Below are 19,887 nucleotides of genomic sequence, written 5' to 3' on the forward strand. Positions count from 1 at the left end.
AATATCTCCAGGTAAGGTCAGGTTAAGGTATACATTTATTCAAATCATATTGAAGGGCTCTACCTGCAGGCCTAAGACTGCAGCTGCCTCTCCTGGATTACGACCTATGGGACATTGTCTGGTTGCACATTGTCTCTTTAAGGACATTTCTCCTTTGATTCACCTGCCTGATAGTTATTATGTCTTTTGGGTGTTTGGAAAAAGTATGTACACAAGCCTTTGGTTGTAAAGAAGCAAACAATAAAAAAATTGTGTTAGGCATGGTCTTATCCAAACCACGTCTTTTGCTAAGCAGTCTTGTCCCTTTAACAGTTTGCCTTCGTCTATTTGATTCCTCATTTGAGAAAAAAAAGTCAGGCTGTACACGTAATCTCAAAGATGAAAGAGAATTGTGAAAGATGGGATATGAAGTAACATTAGTGTTTCTTGCTAGTCTGTCAGTACATGTGGTGAAGCACCAAGCGGAGCATGTTAGGCTGATAGTTGTTCATGTAGATTGGTATAGTATAGAGTTGTCTATTAGGTGACTTGACAGAGTAGACAGACGGGCGATATACAATTTGGTAGCTGGGTGATTGAAAGTTCAAACTCTGATTTGACTGTGTTCACTTCACATCTGGTTCAAAGTCAATGTTCGTCTTTATTGTTCCAAAATAAAAGTCCACACAATGCTGTGAGCTGTAGATATCAACAACATACAACCTAAAGTGATGCTGAATTGTAAACTGTGTAAACATAAATCATGTTTATTATCCAACACTTCATTTATATTAGTAATTATGAGCGTTGTTATTTTGAAAGTACGTTTGAAACCTATGTGGTTTCTGGACACTAAGCATAACCAGAACTAAGGAGGTCCTAGTCTGGATTCCGTGACCAACTGATCCGTAAAATGCTACTCACAAATATGTGGAGCAACTCACAAATATGTAAGGCCACTCACAAATGTAATACAAGTCACAAATCTGTAAAATGCTATGACATTCACAAAAACATATTTTCTAATCCTACTTACTTTTTGTTAACAATAAATTATTTGTTTTCGGAGTTTGACATTTGTTTGTGAAACCGTATGTACATTTTTGTTGACTGTGATTTGTATTTGACAGTTGCATTATATATTTGTGACACGCAGTATTTATTTGTGACTCGCTACTTCCAAGTTTACAACATTTTGTTAGAAATCTCTCCGTATGCTTGTCTCTCTCTCTCACCATCCTTCTTTTAAACACCACCGGAGCTCTGTTTCTGTGTGGTTCATGTTTAGATATTGGGACTATGAGGGGAGATGGAAAAGCACACAATCTGAACAGGGTGTTAAGGATTATATCAAAGTTGTCAATATGCATGAAATCATCCATGAAGAATTTAACTATTCCTGCTCATAGAGATATGCTGTTTGAGCTGTGTTTCGTTTGTTTCCATCTCTCTTTCTCCCTCTGTCAACCCCCAGGAACATCAGTTTTCATAATCTATACGGCAGTCCAGATACCTCCTCAGACTCTTCTTCAATTTCTGAATCTTCTTCTTCTTGTGTCATTTCCTTCATCATCTCCAATAAGTCGTTGTCATTCATGGGGGCATCATGTTTGTCAATGAGAGCCTCAAACTCTTCCTCAGTTGCATCCTCTAAGCCCTCTCCACCTGTGCTTAGCCAGTCGCACGGACGTGGTTACGGATGAACTTTGAATCTCTTTAGGGGAAAAGCCCTTGTAATCATTGACTGCTTCAAGCCACATATTCTTCCAGTTGATTGTTTCAGATCTCATTTCCATCTGTGCAGTCTTAATGATTTGAATGCTATTAGCAATTGTGAATCTCTTCCAGTATTTCTTCAGGCTAAAATTGTCATCTCTATCCATTGATGTCACAAGAACGTTCAAAGAAATCCTGGTGTAAATTGCCTTGAATGCTCGAATCACCCCCTGGTCCATGGGTTGAATTAGTGATGTAGTGTTTGAGATAAATTCAACTTGGACACCCTCACAACCAAAATCCAAATGATGACCACCAGCATTATCCATAATATAGCAGGCAAGAAACAGCTGTAGAACCATTCTTCTGTCAATGTCTAGGTAATCCAGGCTTTCTTATTGTGCATAGGAAGGGTGTTTGTATTTTTTAGGTTTGAAACCTCTTCTGAAAACGATCAAACCATCCCTTGCTTGCTTGAAATTCGGCAAAAATGGCTGACGTAGACGGTTGAGGGTCATCAGGATCTTCGTCGTCTTGATTACCTGGTGTAGTATTCTCTGCTGCAATTGTTTTATAGAGTTTCTTAGCCTTCTCTCGTATGATGTTGTTATCCAATGGAACACCCTTCTTTCTTGTGTCGGTAATCCACAAAGATAAAGCTGATTCCATTCTAACATTAGAGCTGATCCACACTTGTAGCAACACTTTCTCTAATCGCTTTCTCACAACTATGAATCGATTGAATTGTGCTTTCATTGACCCCAAACTGACGAGCAACAGCGTTTTTTTTCTGCCCCTGTTTTAACATATCAAGCACTTTCACCTTTTCTTCAAGGGTCATAACCTTTCTGGCAAGCTTAGTTGCATTACCAACAGCCTTCGCAGATGCAGGACGTTTTGGTGGCATTGTGAATTACAGGGGCACACTAGAATTGATCTATAAGTTGCACAAACCACGTAAATTGATCGACAGCAGATTCAAAACTGAACGCGGTACACTAACTGATCACGTGATTCAGATCTCACGATTCTTATTCATAAAAACGTTACATTTTATTTTTTTATCTCCCTCTTCCCCAAACGAACCTAGCCTAATACACGCCACTCAAAGGGAACCCACTCAGCCACGACCACCAATGGCATGAACAGGTCTCAAATCCACGACCATAGTGATGCAGTTGCACTGATAAGTAGGCTGTATCAGAGAATTATTAAAGAGAATGTCAGTAAGTCCACCCAAGAACTGAATCGGATGTACACCTGGGGGATGCAACAAGACAATAGTTTAAAAACAAGAAAATCTACATCAGAAGGGCTGAACAGCCATACATTTCAAGTCAGGAACACATGGAAAAAGATAAATAAATACAAATACCTTTTCATAGTGCTGTCATTACACATACGTAGTATAAAAAGAAACTACTGAGCCAGTGAAAATGTATAATTGCATTTCATTATTTGTTGTATCAGCTCTATAAGCTACATTTCTATGTGCACATTTCAAGAGAAGGTTTGTCTATTGGCTACAATGGATTTGTATAATTCATATTTTAGAGAGAGAAACTCACTTGACTGTTTCACTTCTCTGAAAACAACCTCGGAATCAAGAACACAGATAGTAAAGAACCTAGGTAGGCATAGTGAGGATATTCCTAGATCTAACCTTTTCCCTTTTTCATTTGACACTTAATCCAACAGTTGTCTGTAACTTCCAGTCTTTACTAATGGGCTTAATGGGTGAATGATTATAAAATGGACGGTCATCAATTTCTTTACTTTTTTATACTATCAAAGAAACAAAAAGTATTTAACAATGAATCACCATAGTTTTAAGCAGCATTGTATTGGCATACAACAATATTTATTAATATGGAATACATTTTGAGTCAAAGACAAATTTAATGTTACCAGCAGTTTAAAATACTGTCCTCTAAATAATTAGAAATTATGGTTTCTTTGAACATTTATTAAACCACCACATTGTGCCTCCACTTTCCTCATCTTAAATCCAGACATTATGGCCAACATTTTGGGTCTCCACGTCTGCTGTTCAGTGTGGGTATTGATCCAGCTGTCAAAGGCCTGGCAATGGGACTCACTTCTGGGCTAGAGGGACAAGACAGAGCAGACAATCACCTGCATATGAGTTAGGGTAGAATATAACTTTTGTCCATTCAGAGATTGACATATGCCTTTTGCATCACCTAACAAGTTAAACAAACTGGTAATTAACCAACATGTTCGCTCTGCCTACTTTGAACTTTTGTGTATTATTTACACATCAACTCAAATTCCAAAGCAGTGATTACTTCAGACAAATTAACAGGTGAAATATGTGTTAAAAGTATTGGGATGTAGCCTGTGTCTTGACCACTGACCTGCTTCTTCCGTGGGAAGCAGAATGACCAGAAGAGATGTTTATGGTTGGTTCTGATGGCAGGGGGGTGTTTATGGTGGGTTCTAGCTTTGCAGAAGGAGGGTGTGGGTTAAGGACACAGTCCATGAGACCACACATGGGTTTATATGGGTGGATATCTGCCATGCTAAGAGTGATCCCCAGCAGTGCGCAAGTAAGATACCCTCTCTTTTACTGGGGTCATGTCAGTTCAGCTTCAGCTCTCCTCTCTGCCAGACTACCTTCAAACACACACACACACACTCGAATTGCTATTAAAGTGAGGACCACGTAAATGAACCCCAGGACTGAGGACCATGATTTCTGAAGGTCATAGAAACACAAATATACTGAATTTAAGCCTTTAGATGGCGCCAAGAACAATGACAACACTTCTAATCAAAAGTAACCTCAAAGGAAAGGAATGGGTAATTTACCACCTTGTTGCCGGGCAGATTTCTGTGAAGTTCCCCATATTAGGCAATGGGAAACTTTAACAATCCCTGGGGGCTTTTAAAGGGGCCATATGGATTTTTACTTTACTACTAGCATAAATCTGCAGATTAACTTAAAACAATAACTGTAGACTTAAAGCATAAAAAACATTTACCAATACTTGACCATCTCGCAGTTCCACCACCCCTCCCTAAGCCAGTGAATACACTTCCGGTAAAGAAAAAAGACATGTGGATTAGAGGCAGCGGGCCAAAGACCACTCTAGGCCACAAGGCAGACACAATTTTAATGTAGACAACTGGGTGGGACTTCCAAGTTCATCCCTCCTGATATCTCGATTTTACTATTCCTACAGTACCAGGTCATTAGAAAAGATCCGTTGATGAAGTGAAGTGTCCTACTCAGTTCACTTTAATAAGGTGGAGAAATGTTATGCCAATGTCAAAGGTAAAACCACCTTAAGGCTACGAGGCCTCTATACATCCTTAGGGAAAAAATAAACAGTGAGCGTGAAATATGGTTGGCAAAACAGCCTAGGTAGATAAGCAAACACTTAACATGCACAACCCATGTGGTATCACGTTAAAAATGAGGTCCACAAATCTGTCCTAGTGCTATTCTAGTGCTCCTACCCATCTCCACTGTACTAATTCAAAATATAAAATGATACTGCAGTGGTACTGCAGAACACCCAATAATCTAAAGTGCATTGTTCCAACTTATGATCTGGGTAACACACAAGTGTTACACACATCAACAAACAGCCAAGATTCCTGTAACACGAGGTCTGAATGTTCTGTTATCTGCCTCACAACACAGGTGAATGCCCTCCTTGACATCGTTGCTACTACTCAAGCAATACAAAGATTGCCACTTATATTTCCTTAATTGCAGCATTTCAAGCTATCTGTTGAGTGAGCTTATGGTACTTTCTTAACTCTGTTACATTTAGATTTTTTCATTTGTTTTAATTAAGTCTATTTGGATTTTCTTATGTATTAAGAAAATATAATTGCTCAATATTAATGAACTTATTAAAAAGAGAAATGTTTATATTTCTGTACAGCTTTAAAAAATCAAATCCTTTTATGGCAAACAGCAGTCACTATTGACAGATGCACTTTAGGGCAAAAAGTAAGGAGAGGAAAGGCAGTACTTTATCAGCATTCAACCAGTGCTTCCATCGCCAAGCCTGCAGTATACATGTATTAAATCCAATACACCCACATATGCCTTTGACAAGAACACCGAGGCGTTCCCAGGCCAGCCGGGAGACATAGTCCCTCCAGCGTGTCCTAGGTCTTCCCCGGGGTCTCCTCCCGGTGGGACGGGACCGGAACACCTTCCCAGGAGACTCTGCCAGACGTTCCCAGCAGTCTGTCCAGCTTCCTCCCCCGCCATCGGATCCAACTCACCACCAGGTGGTGATCAGTTGACAGCTCCGCCCCTCTCTTCACCCGAGTGTCCAAGACATACGGCCGCAGGTCAGATGAAACGACAACAAAGTCAATCATCGACCTGCGGCCTAGGGTGTCCTGGTGCCACGTGCACTGATGGACACCCTTATGCTTGAATATGGTGTTCATTATGGACAAACTGTGACTAGCACAGTAGTCCAATAACTGAACACCGCTCGGGTTCAGATCAGGGGGGCCGTTCCTCCCAATCACGCCCCACCAGGTGTCACTGTCGTTGCCCACTTGGGCGTTGAAGTCCCGCCCGTAGGCACAAACAACAGTGACAGACCTATCCCCGACCCGTAGGCGCAGGGAAACAACCCTCTCGTTCACCGGGGTAAACTCCAACACATGGCGGCAGAGCTGGGGAGCTATAAGCAAACCCACACCAGCCCGCTGTCTCTCACCATGGGCAACTCCAGAGTGGTGAAGAGTCCATCCTCTCTCAAGGAGTGTGGTTCCAGAGCCTCAGCCGTGCGTAGACGTGATCCCAACTACCTCTAGTCAGAACCTCTCAACCTCACGCACAATCTCAGGCTCCTTCCCCGCCAGCGAGGTGACGTTCCACGTCCCTAGAGCTAGTTTCCGTGTCCAGGGATCGGGTTGTCTAGGCCCCCGCCTTCGACTGCCACCCAATCCTCTCCGCACCAGCCCCTTATGGCTGAGCCCGACCGGGCCCCATGGGGAAAGGCCCGGCCACCAGGCACTCGCGAACGAGCCCCAACCCCGGGCCTGGCTCCAGGGTGGGGCCCTGGCTGCGCCATACCGGGCGACGTCACAGAACACAAAATGTTTTTCATCATTAAGGGGGTTTTGAACCGCTCTTAGTCTGACCCGTCGCCTAGGACCTGTTTGCCTTGGGAGACCCTACCAGGGGCATATAGCCCCAGACAACATAGTTCCTAGGGTCACTCGGGTACTCAAACCCCTCCACCACATTAAGGTGGCAGTTCAAGGAGGGGCATTTAGTAATGTGTTTCACTAAAAAAGTAGTAATCCATATACAGTGTGGAGAACAAGTATTTGATACACTGCCAATTTTGCAGGTTTTTCCACTTACAAAGCATGTAGAAGTCTGTCATTTTTAACATAGCTACTCTTCAACTGTGAGTGACGGAATTTAAAACAAAAATCCAGAAAATCCCATTGTATGATTTTTAAGTAACTAATTTGCATTTTATTGCATGACATAAGTATTTGATACATCAGAAACACAGAACTTAATATTTGGTACAGAAACTTTTGTTTGCAATTACAGAGATCATACGTTTCCTGTAGTTCTTGACCAGGTTTGCACACACTGCAGCAGGGATTTTGGCCCACTCCTCCATACAGACCTTCTCCAGATCCTTCAGGTTTCGGGGCTGTCGCTGACTTTCAGCTCCCTCTAAATATTTTCTATTGGGTTCAGGTCTGGAGACTGGCTAGGCCACTCCAGGACCTTGAGATGCTTCTTACGGAGCCACTCCTTAATTGCCCTGGCTGTGTGTTTCGGGTCGTTGTCATGCTGGAAGACCCAGCCACAACCCATCTTGAATGCTCTTACTGAGAGAAGGAGGTTGTTGGCCAAGATCTCGCGATACATGGCCCCATCCATCCTCCCCTCAATACGGTGCACTCGTCCTGTCCCCTTTGCAGAAAAGCATCCCCAAAGAATGATGTTTCCACCTCCATGCTCCACGGTTGGGATGCTGTTCTTTGGTTTGTACTCCTCTTTCTTCTTCCTCCAGAAACAACGAGTGGAGTTTAGACCAAGAAGCTCTATTTTTGTCTCATCAGACCACATGACCTTCTCCCATTCCTCCTCTGGATCATCCATATGGTCATTGGCAAACTTCAGACGGGCCTGGACATGCGCTGGCTTGAGCAGGGGGACTTTACGTGCGCTGCATGATTTTAGTCCATGACGGCGTAGTGTGTTACTAATGGTTGTCTTTGAGACTGTGGTCTCTCTTCAGGTCATTGACCAGGTTCTGCCATGTAGTTCTGGGCTGATCCCTCACCTTCCTCATGAGATCTTGCATGGAGCCCCAGACCGAGGGAGATTGACCGTCATCTTGAACTTCTTCAATTTTCTAATAATTGTGCCAACAGTTGTTGCCATCCATCCTACCATGCTGCTTGCCTATTGTCCTGTAGCCCATCCCAGCCTTGTGCAGTTCTACAATTTTATCCCTGATGTCCTTACACAGCTCTCTGGTCTTGGCCATTGTTGAGAGCTTGGAGTCTGTTTGATCAAGTTTGTGGACAGGTGTCTTTTATGCAGGTAATGAGTTCAAACAGGTGCAGTTAATACAGGTAATGAGTGGAGAACAGGAGGGCTTCTTAAAGAAAAACTCACAGGTCTGTGAGAGCCGGAAATGCAGTTCCCTCCATAAGTATTGAGACAAATACAACACTTTTTGGCTGTACATTCACCATACAAAATGTATACAACCTCTAAAGAATCTTGTCTACCTCCCAGGTACAGATGACTTGCACAATGTGCTGGAGTTAAGGAGACTGGTGTTCTTCTCCCCTGGGCCTGTGTCCCTAACCCTCCGTCTGCACTGCCAGAACCCACCATGAACACATCCCCGTCTTCATATTCAGGACCTGACAGAACCAGGTCATTGGTCAAAATACAGACTCCATCACAATACTTTAGGCATGCATCCCACTTCTGTTTACTGAAGGGATCATTGGTAGTTTAAACAGGCCTCCTGTTAATTTTAGTAAAGCGATTATTGGTTTGGATGTGTCGAGAATACACAGAGGTTTTGCATAAGCAGAGTTCAGATATGTTTGGTAACTTATTTGAAAGGGACAGCAGAGGCCTATTTCAATCTGCTCTCACTTTAAAATACATTACCAAACACATCTGAACACATATGTGTGTGTGTGTGTGTGTGTGTGTGTGTGTGTGTGTGTGTGTTCAATGACAGGCTGGAAGAGGAGCAAGCCAGCAGAATAGATCCCTGGAAAGACCCTGGGTGAGGGCCTCAAACACACTCAGCGCTGGAGATCACCCTATGGATGGCAGACAAAGGGATTTGAGAAACGTGTGAAGCCAGTATGTGTCAGTCATACATAAATATGCACTGTCACACTTTAGTAATTTAACAGAATCTTATCATGGTTACTTGCCCAACATGCTAACCACTGCGATGTCTGGCAATATACTGACATCTATACAACACCTTCAACAACCGCTTTAATTTATTTCAGTCTACCTTTCCTAGCTCCAGATGACCCACGTTATGCTGTGGGAGTCCCATACCATACCCTCCTTCTTCACTGCCAGAAAACACCTTCTGGGACATGCCGCTCCCCACGAATGAACCATGTGTCGTGGAAAACACTTCAGATTTCCAGCAAAAAAGATGCAAATACTCAGGAATTTGTGAATCCAAAATAGACTTTAATGAAGTCTATTTTGTAGGTCTGCAGAACAACTGACTTCCAAACCTTAAACACACATTTTATTCCGTATGGTTATACAATGATATTAGGTCCTCCCATTGTGCTAATTTCTGGATGGATCCTGTGATGGCAATTTCTAAAGTCCAAATAGTTCTATGAAAATGGTAGGTAAGACAGGAGAAATCAATTGCACAATAAACGGTTTAATATACTTGCAAGGAGAGAGTACGCAGGTTACAAAGTAACAGTGAATAGTCTCTAAATAAAAACAGGCAATCGACAGTATTTAAGGACAGGAGAGGGGTGTGACAAATCCTGCACCTTCCAGCTCAACAGGAAACATTCCCTTTGTTCCATTATAACCTAAACATCACACAAAGGACAGCTCTCCTTCCTCCCATAAATACCTTCTTCAATTCTAAGAGTTCCAACCGAACCCGAACAGACAATAGATGCCCTGATGTGTGTCAAGGTCACAGCTGTTGACCTTGACACACATAAAAATCCAAACTCGGTACCATATTCTTCATCAATATCTCTTAACAATTAAATGTGGAAAAATCTAAGACTGTTTGGGAAAATTATGAGCCCTGTTTAAATGTTTCATTAACACCGAATTGATATGCAAGAGATCACCTGAGACGTTCTGTTTACTCTTCATCAGGTTAATGTGGGAGAACAACATTTTATGAAAATATCCCTACACAGGTCAGTAGTCAAAACTCAAGCTCAGTCATATTGTTACACCCTCTCTCACTCGGTCTGTCTCTTCTTCTTAAATTGTCTGATCACATCCATTGAAGGTCCATATACCGCCACCTACCATACCGGACTCTGTCTCCTGTGTTTGTACTTTTATTTGCAGATTGGGAGCTGATGGGGTTGTTAAGGTGACAGGTTGCACTTGGGTTTGGGACCAACTAGAAGATAAATGTTTCTGGTCCCCAGTCCTGGCTCTCAGTCCCCATGTTGCTTTGTGATTTGGTTGATTGTGTTTTGTTTGGTACTTCCCTCAACACATTTTACACTCATCCAGGCATCTCCTCTTGTATGCCTACTCTCATACTTCAGAGGTCAGATTTCCTATGTAGTTTTGTACTTTGTTTGTTTAAAAAAAAAACGTGTTACAATGCCAATGTGTGGACTCCCATGCTTGTCACCTTCTGAGCCGGGTTGCGACAATATAACCTTCAACATACATCCAATCCATTTTCCTTTTAATGAAGTGATCACTGATTAGGATTGGATTTAGAGTTTGTGTAGATAATATACATTAGTTCAACAAATGCAGATGTACTGTTTATCTGTTTATTGATTATTTTCAAGTAAAAGTGTAAGAAACTGGTGACTGACTGACAATTCATAATTATTCAGCCCTCAATCCTTCATTAAAGACTGGAGATAGGATGGTAAGTCTGAGTTGTTTAGGTGTGATTCAGAAATGTAATGACATTACACATTTGTGATTATTTTATATCTTAGTCCCAGTGCTGATTATACCTCTATCAAAATCACGTACAACATCAGTTATAACTCATGAAGCGACCATAGTCTACACACCCACAGCAACGGTTCTGTCATGTTACATACTAGGTTTATGTAGGTACAATGCTGTGAAATATTTATTTCTAGACTTTATCAATGTTTTTGTCAATATTTCCATGTCTTTAACAACTTTTCTTTTAATAAAGGGAATATGAACATTTTGTGTTTGGAAAAAAGCTTTGCAACACAAAATACATGCTCACTTACAGTGAGCATGTAAACAAATGTGCACACAATTTTACAAGATGCGCTTTATGTCTGTATAGGACATTTCTGGACACTGGTTTCAAGTCATAAACATAACTCTCAACATTTTGCTTTTATATATCTTTCAATGTAGATTAGATGTTTGCTAGTGAATCCCTGTTTCATGTGTATATTTTCTGTTATCCCTATGAAGAGTTTGAGCAAGGGAAAAGTTCAACTATTCAACCCTTCCTTTTCTTTAGGGAACCTGGTCTGAGAGACCTGTTCAGCTAATTATTAAGCCCTTGATTATAGATTTGGGAGTTCAGGGCTACAACAAAATAGTGAAGCGTCTGCTCCCTGAAAGGGTTTGATACATCTGAAAAACGTCAACATTTGAAAACAAAATGTTCTACTTCTGAATTCACTTGAAAGAATACACAAATAATATGTTATGGATTTTGTGATTATGTAAAGAATAAATGCATAAAAAAGTGAACATTCAGAGGGGTGACAAATGAAAGGAAAAAACCTGAATAAATAAACATTTACTATGCTTGTTTTCCGAGTAAAGAACCGGGAATGACACATGCGGAAATCTGTCAGTTTCCCTTACCGAAAACGGATAACGAGCAGGAAGTCAAAAAAGAGTGATTTGTTTGCCTGTTGTTGAAGTCTAACACTTCCCCGAGTTGGTTTGTTGGAAAGGAGATCGAATTCTTTCTCCTCTTTCCAATCCCGGACGAGCCCCCAAAATTGTTGAAGTCTAACACTTCCCCGAGTTGGTTTGTTGGAAAGGAGAATAAAACACCAGGAGTCAGGTCAACTATCATACCGTATATTCCGTTTATTACAAAAGCTTTTGGAGACAAGGTGTCGCCGCACAATGTCTAAGGATCAACAGTCAAAACATCATTTTTATACTTCTACTACGCCCAAAAAGATAGAGGCGTTAACTTACAAAGTGTGTGCCATTGGCCCAATCCCAGTTCTATTCCTTATAACTGCAAGTATCCCCTTGCCTCCCTTCTGGTTTCTGTCTTGTCTGTCCGACTGTGTGTGTCTCTGACCTGTGACCTGTTTCTCACAAAACAGACATACTAAATCTTTCTCTCCCCGGCAACCGCTTGAATATGGTGTCCTATTCTCCTACTTGCACCTTCCATTTTAGCTCATATTACAAACAATTAATATTTTGTTTCATTGGTTACAACAGCTTACAACAGTTCACTAACTTATACAATCAATACATCTACAATTCCCCCTTTTGATCTCTCCCCAGAGAGATCACCCCTATTCGCCAAGCTCCAGTTCTCCCGGGTCATGCTGCTACAGTAGAGGCATCAGCATCCCTGGTGGCGGTCCTGGAGCCTTCTCAATGGCTGTAGAGATCACTCTCATGGCAAGCCCTCTTATGCATGGGATACAACAACACCCGCAAGTAACCATTATAGCACCAAATGTAGATAGCGATAAAAGAACAGACATTATCAAACCTTTCCACTGGCAGAACATCGAGGTCAGCCATTCCTCCAGCGGATTATCTATCCCAGAATGCTCGAATGCAACCCCTTGACATAGTCCAATTCAATCCCCCAAATTTCCTCAAACAGGTGTCCTCAGGTGGGGTCACAAACCTCTTCGCTGGGGGAATGAAGACCCGATGCCAACCTGGGAAACCTGTAACAACACACAACACACATCATTATTCCACCAATGTCCATGTACCACTTCATTCTATTCTCATCTCCTCAGACCTTTCTCTGTAACCCTTTCATCTTGGTACGAGTGGTAGCCACTCGGTGTCCTATACCCACCTTTTGTTACAGTATTCTTCAGTTCTTTCCCCTAAGAGTCTATTCCCCTGGCGCCGTCCTTTGTCTCCTTCACTCGCTCGTAGTCCCGCCGTGTCCTGGGGTCCGCTCCTGGCACCGGTCCGGCTGGTGCTGGTCCTCCTTCCGTCCACACTGGGGAAAGCTCCTCCTTCCCGGTTCTCCTACCGTCGGGGCCGCCAGCAGCAGGTCATCTACGTACTGGACCAAAGTTACCCCTGTCGGCAGGCAGCATCCCTGCAGCGCTTCTCTCAGTACCTGGTTGAATATACCAGGGGAAAGCGCGAACCCCTGTGGTAGTCTCGTGTACCGCCATTGCCGACCCCTTTATGTGAAAGAAAAAATATCATGAAGTTCCTCTGCTAGTGGGAGACAGAAAAAAGCGTTAGCCAGGTCAATGCAGGTGAACCAGTTTTACGTCTTACAGCTGTGTGAGTACAATACGTTTGGCGCCTGAGTGAGTGTCCAATCAGTACATTCGACCGCCCTTTTAACCATGGGCCCCAGGTCTTTTGCTTGGTGTTTAGGATGCAGGGCCAGTGACACATGCGGGACGGACTCCTCCGCCATCATGTACCACTGATCCTGCTCCTCTGTCAACTGTACATCTGCCGCTACCCCTTCAGGGCCTACATATATGAATTTAGACCCGACCTGCCACGTGTCCCCACACACTACATCCCCAAACCCCTCTCTATACACCTCATCGCCCTGCCGATCATAAAATAGGGTTACATTTGGGGGGTCTGGCGGAGGAAAGTACGGATCGAGGAGGGAGACCCACGGCCTCCACTTGAAGTCGATGTCCCGTCTGGTAACGTGACAATTAGTCCATCTGGAGAACATAAGATATTAGCCCCCAGTTTTATCAACAAGTCTCTCCCCAATAAGTTCGCTAGTGTGTTTGTCGACACCACATACGGATGGCTGAGGGCCTGTTTACCCAGTATCGTTTTAAGAGGAAATGTCACTGGCAAAGTCTGTCCCACTCCTTCAAACCCCACAACTTCCACTTTCTTGGAGGATAGTAGTCCTGTGACGGGAGGGGCGGTGATGGTGGAAAAAGTGGCACCTGTGTCAACCAGAAAGGGGAAGTCCTTGACATTCAGGGACAGCATAGGGTCTGCCTTTCCCCCGCTGTCCCTTCCCCTCCCTGTAGACCGTCATGCCTGGTCCCACCCTCCCTCATAAGAGAGTGGGTATTGTCCAGGTGCACTAGGTGGTGGGACGGAGTGTGGGTTGGAGCTGGAGCTGCCACTTGGTTTGGGTCTCCTCTGCCCCTTGCAGTGTTCTGTGGGCACTCTCTGGACCAGTGGTTCGGGTCACCACACGCAAAGCAGGTTCCGTATGGGACTTGGGCTCCTGGAGCCCCTCTGCCTCTTCCCCGCCCCCTCCCCCTACCATAACCTCCCCTCGGAGTCCCTGGTCGATAGGGCGCGGTGAATGCCCTCTGGCCACTGTGAGGTTATGGTGCCCATGTGGGAACAGGGTATAAATCGGGTGTGTCAGGTTCTCCTGAGCCTAGGGCTGCCGTCTGTCTGTGTTTCTTTTTCCCTTCATTGAACCTCACTTTGGCTTCACCCAGCTGTAAGCGCAACAGGTTCTCCCTCAGTTCCTGTATCTGTTTGTCTTTCTCTGTCTCCTCATCTTAAGCCCTCTGTAAATAATGCACTATGTGTCTTTCCCATACATGTGATTCACTACCCGGCAAGTCAGGATTTGCCATCATTGCCTCTTTTATTTTCTCTGGAAGTCCCTCTAAGACCGCCCTTCTAAACCATTCCTGCTGCAGACCCCCCTTCCCCGGGTGGTGCCCTGTGTGTTTGGCCCATGTGTCTTTACATGCTTCTAGATACTGTCTAGGGTGTTGCTCTTTTTCCCAAGGTAACTTGGGCATCGGGGCCCCAGCGGGCAAGGGAAATCGTTCCCTCAGGGCCGTGGCTATGCGCCCAACCACCTGACTGAAAGGGGTGTTATCAGGGCTCCGCCTAATGGCGGCCCCTTTTTCTATCTCAGTCATAGCCTGGGCGGATAGCTACTGCCCTCCAGTCCCCCAGTGCCAACATTTGACCAGCTGTGAGTTTATTAAATTGTGACAACCATAGTCCACCTCCCTCTCCCATCGGGGGTCATTTATCTACCAGTGCCTGTACGTCTCCCAGCCCCAATGGTTTATATCGCGGTTCGCCGCCTCCCACTCTAAAGAGAGGCAGCTGAAACCCAGCACAACCAGCTTCCCCTGCTTGTGACCGCGTATACATTTTATTTTGAGTCTTTTGAATTGATTCTACTGCATCATGGTGTAGTTTATGTTCTGGTGGGGTCGTACACGGCAGAGGGTATACATCTGCATCTCCCTTACTCCCATCTCCGCTAATGTCTGTGTCAGGGTCTTTGTCTGAGTCAGTTCATCTCCCTACTGCATTGCCCGTGAGTACCACCTGTCCTCTATGTGAATTTCCTTTGTTCTGCCTAGTTCTGGTCCTTCTCACTGTGTCACTATCGTCTGACCCCGACCCCGACTTTGAGTCCTCACCTAACCTACCTTTAGTACGGCCTGACCTTTTCTTTCTGGCCCCTGTAATCTCATCCTGTTTATTCTCTCCTAGTCGTCTCCCCTTCTCGCTCCTCTTTCTCTGCCCTTGCCTTGAACGGTTTCACCTCCCCCTCAGTGTCTGTCTCGCTCTCTGACTCTGCCTTCCTACTCAACTTTCTCTTATCTTGCTTTCCTGTGAATTGAGTTATGGGCTTGCTGTTCTGTGTGTCTAAAGACAATATCCCACTCTCTAAACGTAACGCTGGATATAATGGTACACGGTACCATGCACCACCAGGTCATCTTCATATGCTGGGGGTTCTATCTCTCCTCCCTTTTTCTCCTCCTTAATTTTCTGTTCCTTTTTCTCTTTGTTCAAATGGTCTACGCCCTGACACCACACTGCTAATTTACACCATTCTTTTCTGTGCTTTTCCCATTCCTTCTCCTTTTCTCTATATCTCCCTCTCTTGACCAAATTTGCTGTTTCCTTCTTGTTTCTAACTCTATCTCGATTTTTGGAACAATCCTTCTCCTTATTCTACAAAATAACATGTAATGGTCTCCTTTCCTCCATCCTTAATCCTGCCTCACTCACCACTTATCGCAATTTCTCTTCTATCCCTTCTTTTTCTTTCTTAATTGGGTCCATCCTGCCTGCAACAGTCATTACATTTGCCACCAGTATCCCCAATTGTTTCCACTTTCCCGTACCTGGACCCCTCGTCATCAACTTCTCTCTCAAACTCCCCGTCCATTTCTCCCTGACTTATGTTACTGTGAGTCCCAGAATGCTTAACAAATGATTAACGGGTCCCTGACCCAACAAACCAACTCGGGGAAGTGTTAGACTTCATTAATTTTGGGGGCTCGTCCGGGATTGGAAAGAGGAGAAGGAATTCGATCTCCTTTCCAACAAACCAACTCGGGGAAGTGTTAGACTTCAACAATTTTGGGGGCTCGGTCCGGGATTGGAAAAAGGGAGAAGGAATTCGACTCGGTCCAGTTGACCTATACGGGACTCACAGGTTCCAGCACCGGTGCATCATAAAAAAGGTAAGCAGAGCCTGTTATATCTAAATCTGCATATTAGCTATGAACTAAATTGTGGACCTGTGAAAGACTGGTTTAAATTCAGGAGGTCAGAGGAACGGTCTGTGAGTTAGAGTCTCACTGTAAGTCGGGTTAGAGGCCCGTTAATGGTGTGTGAGTTAAAGTCTCACTGTAAGTCGGGTTAGAGGCCCGTTAATGGTGTGTGAGTTAGAGTCTCACTGTAAGTTGGGTTAGAGGCCCGTTAATCGTTCTGGGGTTGACTACCCTACGCCACTTCCCGACGGGGACGGTGGAGAGTTGCGAGATAGAGTCTTGGCAACCAGTCGGGTTAGAGTCCCGAGGACTTAGGGGCACCTCGAAATACTTATTGTGGAAATACTAAAGGTTCATGTTCAGCTGGGTTAGTGGCCCAGGGAGTCGAAATTCCTTCTCCCTTTTTCCAATCCCGGACCGAGCCCCCAAAATTGTTGAAGTCTAACACTTCCCCGAGTTGGTTTGTTGGAAAGGAGAATAAAAGACCAGGAGTCAGGTCAACTATCATACCGTATATTCCGTTTATTACAAAAGCTTTTGGAGACAAGGTGTCGCCGCACAATGTCTAAGGATCAACAGTCAAAACATCATTAGTGTGTGCCATTGGCCCAATCCCAGTTCTATTCCTTATAGGATAACTGCAAGTATACCCTTGCCCCCCTTCTGGTTTCTGTCTTGTCTGTCCGACTGTGTGTTTCTCTGACCTGTGACCTGTTTCTCACAAAACAGACATACTAAATCTTTCTCTCCCCGGCATCCGCTTGAACATGGTGTCCTATTCTCCTACTTGCACCTTCCATTTTAGCTCATATTACAAACAATTAATATTTTGTTTCATTGGTTACAACAGCTTACAACAGTTCACTAACTTATACAATCAATACATCTACACTGTTTAGGGTAAAATAACGATTGACCCACTACACGGACCGTACACAGCTACTGCAACGCTTTCCATTACTAGACTGAGCAAGCAACCATTCGAGCTCCACAGCTGATGTGCTTGTCTATCAAGTTATCACGACCGGGTTGCTATTGTGATCTAAAAGATATTACCGACATTTTACAGCATAAAATATGGACAACACAAAACTTATAGTCACAGTTTATTTTTTACTCAACTCAGCATCTTTATCACATTCTGCAAGGACGTTTCTAACCATATCACCAAAAAACACAGAAACAATCTGTTCTAACGTTAAAAAGCTTTTGCCACTTATTGGCGCTAGCATTTTGAGTAAGGCGCGTATATATAGTCAAATGAAGGCATATACTTTTCTGGTTTCTTATGAATGACGACATCCATGGGAATACAGTAAAAGGCTTTTATCAGGTAGATTTTGTGATATATACACAACTATAATTGTTAAAGAAACACACCTGTCCAGCGACCGCTACAGTAATTTAAAAGACCGCAGTCGACAGGATAATAAATAAATAAACATCAGAATGTCGATACAATATTGTGAAAAAAAAATGAAGGAGCATGCAAATAAACATTAATTTGACCAATAGTGATTTATTTTGCCTATTGGTAAATATATGTGTAAAATTGTAGTCATACAGTGTAGAAATTAACGTTGACAAAACATTAATTGTAAGATGATCAGTATCTATTGGTTTCCACTGAATAACTGACAAAGTGACAAAATGTCAGAATCTACAACTGCCAGATTCTCAGTCATTTTATTACAATATCTATTCATTAAAATGCATAAATATTCTAAATTGCACATAGTGAATAGAACAAAATGTACTATTTATAAGCAAATCGCCATTTTACATTGGCAGCATAGGTAAAACAGTTATTTTATAACTCAGTTTGTTCTTTTTCATATGATCCCTTTCCTTGGATTAACATATTTTCTCTTCCCCGAGGACATACACTTGTCTCCCTAGAAAACTCTGAAAGCCAATTGTGTTGCTGATGTCATGCGTTAATATTTATTAATGATACATTGCTTTTTCATGTTATGTGATGTTTAACAACTGTAGAAGACACCATAAACAATAAAAAACCAAACAGTGTATTATACTATTTCTCCTTTATACATAAAACATTCATATTGCACTTAAAAACGTATGGTTTTCTGTAAGCACGGGCTTCCACTGCGTATTACAGTTTCCAATTCTGAAATATTAGAGATAATCTAGCAAGTTATAGTTTAATGGTTAGGAATTTCACAAAATGTTTGAATAGACTGGATGGCCACTCAGCAATGTTTAACATCTAGACCTAATGTGTAGTATGTTTGAGTCTTTGGAACAGAGAATTGCTAGAAACAAGCCTTTGTAATATACAGGAATAGAAGGCAATTTGGGTTTGGTCTCTAACACAAACAGGAAGACCCATTAGAATGAATTTGTCAAAAAATCTCTAGGCTTAATAATATATATAGCCAGGAGGAAAAGTTGGTTGTATCAATGATCACAGAACTGGGTTGGGAAAGAGGCCATGGCGTGTAATGTAGAATAAGATGAGGTAAATGTAACAAAGACAAAAAAGTACCAAACCATTTGCTTATTCAATTCAGACAACACAATGTGTATGGCATCTGGCCACAGTTGTCCAATGTCCACTGCTCTGGTGGAGTGAAAAGTCCTTACAAAGTTCCCTGCTCCTGCTGAGGAGCAGGGGGCAGCATGGAGTGAGTACAATCTTAAAAACAACATCATGGTCATGTTCATTAGGCACTAACTGGAAGAACATGTATTTTAACATTGAAGAGCTACCTGGACTCATCCAGTTTAAACTTTAATGAACACGGCCCATGGCTCCAACTCATCAAATGTCCTCAATCGCTCCTCCAACTTAGGGAAAGTCTGCTGTCATGTCACTGAGCCTCTTTTGGTTGGTCAAGGCCCTGTAGATGTCAGAGCGCAGAAAGCGAGGGTATGGGTCTTTCTCCATGAGGCCGTAGATCCTGTTCTGGGCCAGGTCAAAGGTAGAGGAAGAGGTGCTCTGCAGGTTCTCCTTGGTGACCTCTCGGGTATAGGAGTCCAGATTCACCTGTAATTAGACTGAAGTTCTTAAATATCACACCCTCTAATTTCTCTTCTTTCTTTTTTTTTTTAACACATCATACCAGGTAAGCATGATTTATGAAACATTGTAATTTCCAACAGATATTTAAGTTAACTGCCTTGCTCAGGGACAGAAGCTCACTATGCCATCTAGCAAACTTCCAGTTACTGGTCAGATGCTCTAACCACAAGGCAACCCTGCCATCCAGGATGAAGTTTCCCTTAGATCTAGGATCAGCTTCCCTTCCACTAACCTACTAGTGAAAGACTATT

At 43.1% G+C, this 19,887-nt stretch overlaps 1 protein-coding gene across 6 annotated transcripts in view; it reads right to left on the reverse strand.

Moving 5' to 3' along the window:
• Window positions 1-17,424: 17,424 nt before the first annotated feature.
• LOC105007348 (regulator of G-protein signaling 3) overlaps window positions 17,425-19,887 on the reverse strand; it is a 34,521-nt gene continuing 32,058 nt past the window's right edge. For 5 of the 6 annotated variants that reach the window (XM_010866246.5, XM_020044594.3, XM_020044593.3 and 2 more), the window contains one exon: window positions 17,425-19,600. In XM_010866246.5, the coding sequence (XP_010864548.2) occupies window positions 19,403-19,600 (198 nt within the window). In that variant the 3' untranslated portion in view covers window positions 17,425-19,402. The remainder of the gene's footprint in view (window positions 19,601-19,887) is intronic. The other variant, XM_020044596.3, reaches the window with a different exon arrangement.

Source organism: Esox lucius, chromosome 13, assembly GCF_011004845.1.
Source record: "Esox lucius isolate fEsoLuc1 chromosome 13, fEsoLuc1.pri, whole genome shotgun sequence".
Lineage (NCBI taxonomy): Eukaryota > Metazoa > Chordata > Actinopteri > Esociformes > Esocidae > Esox > Esox lucius.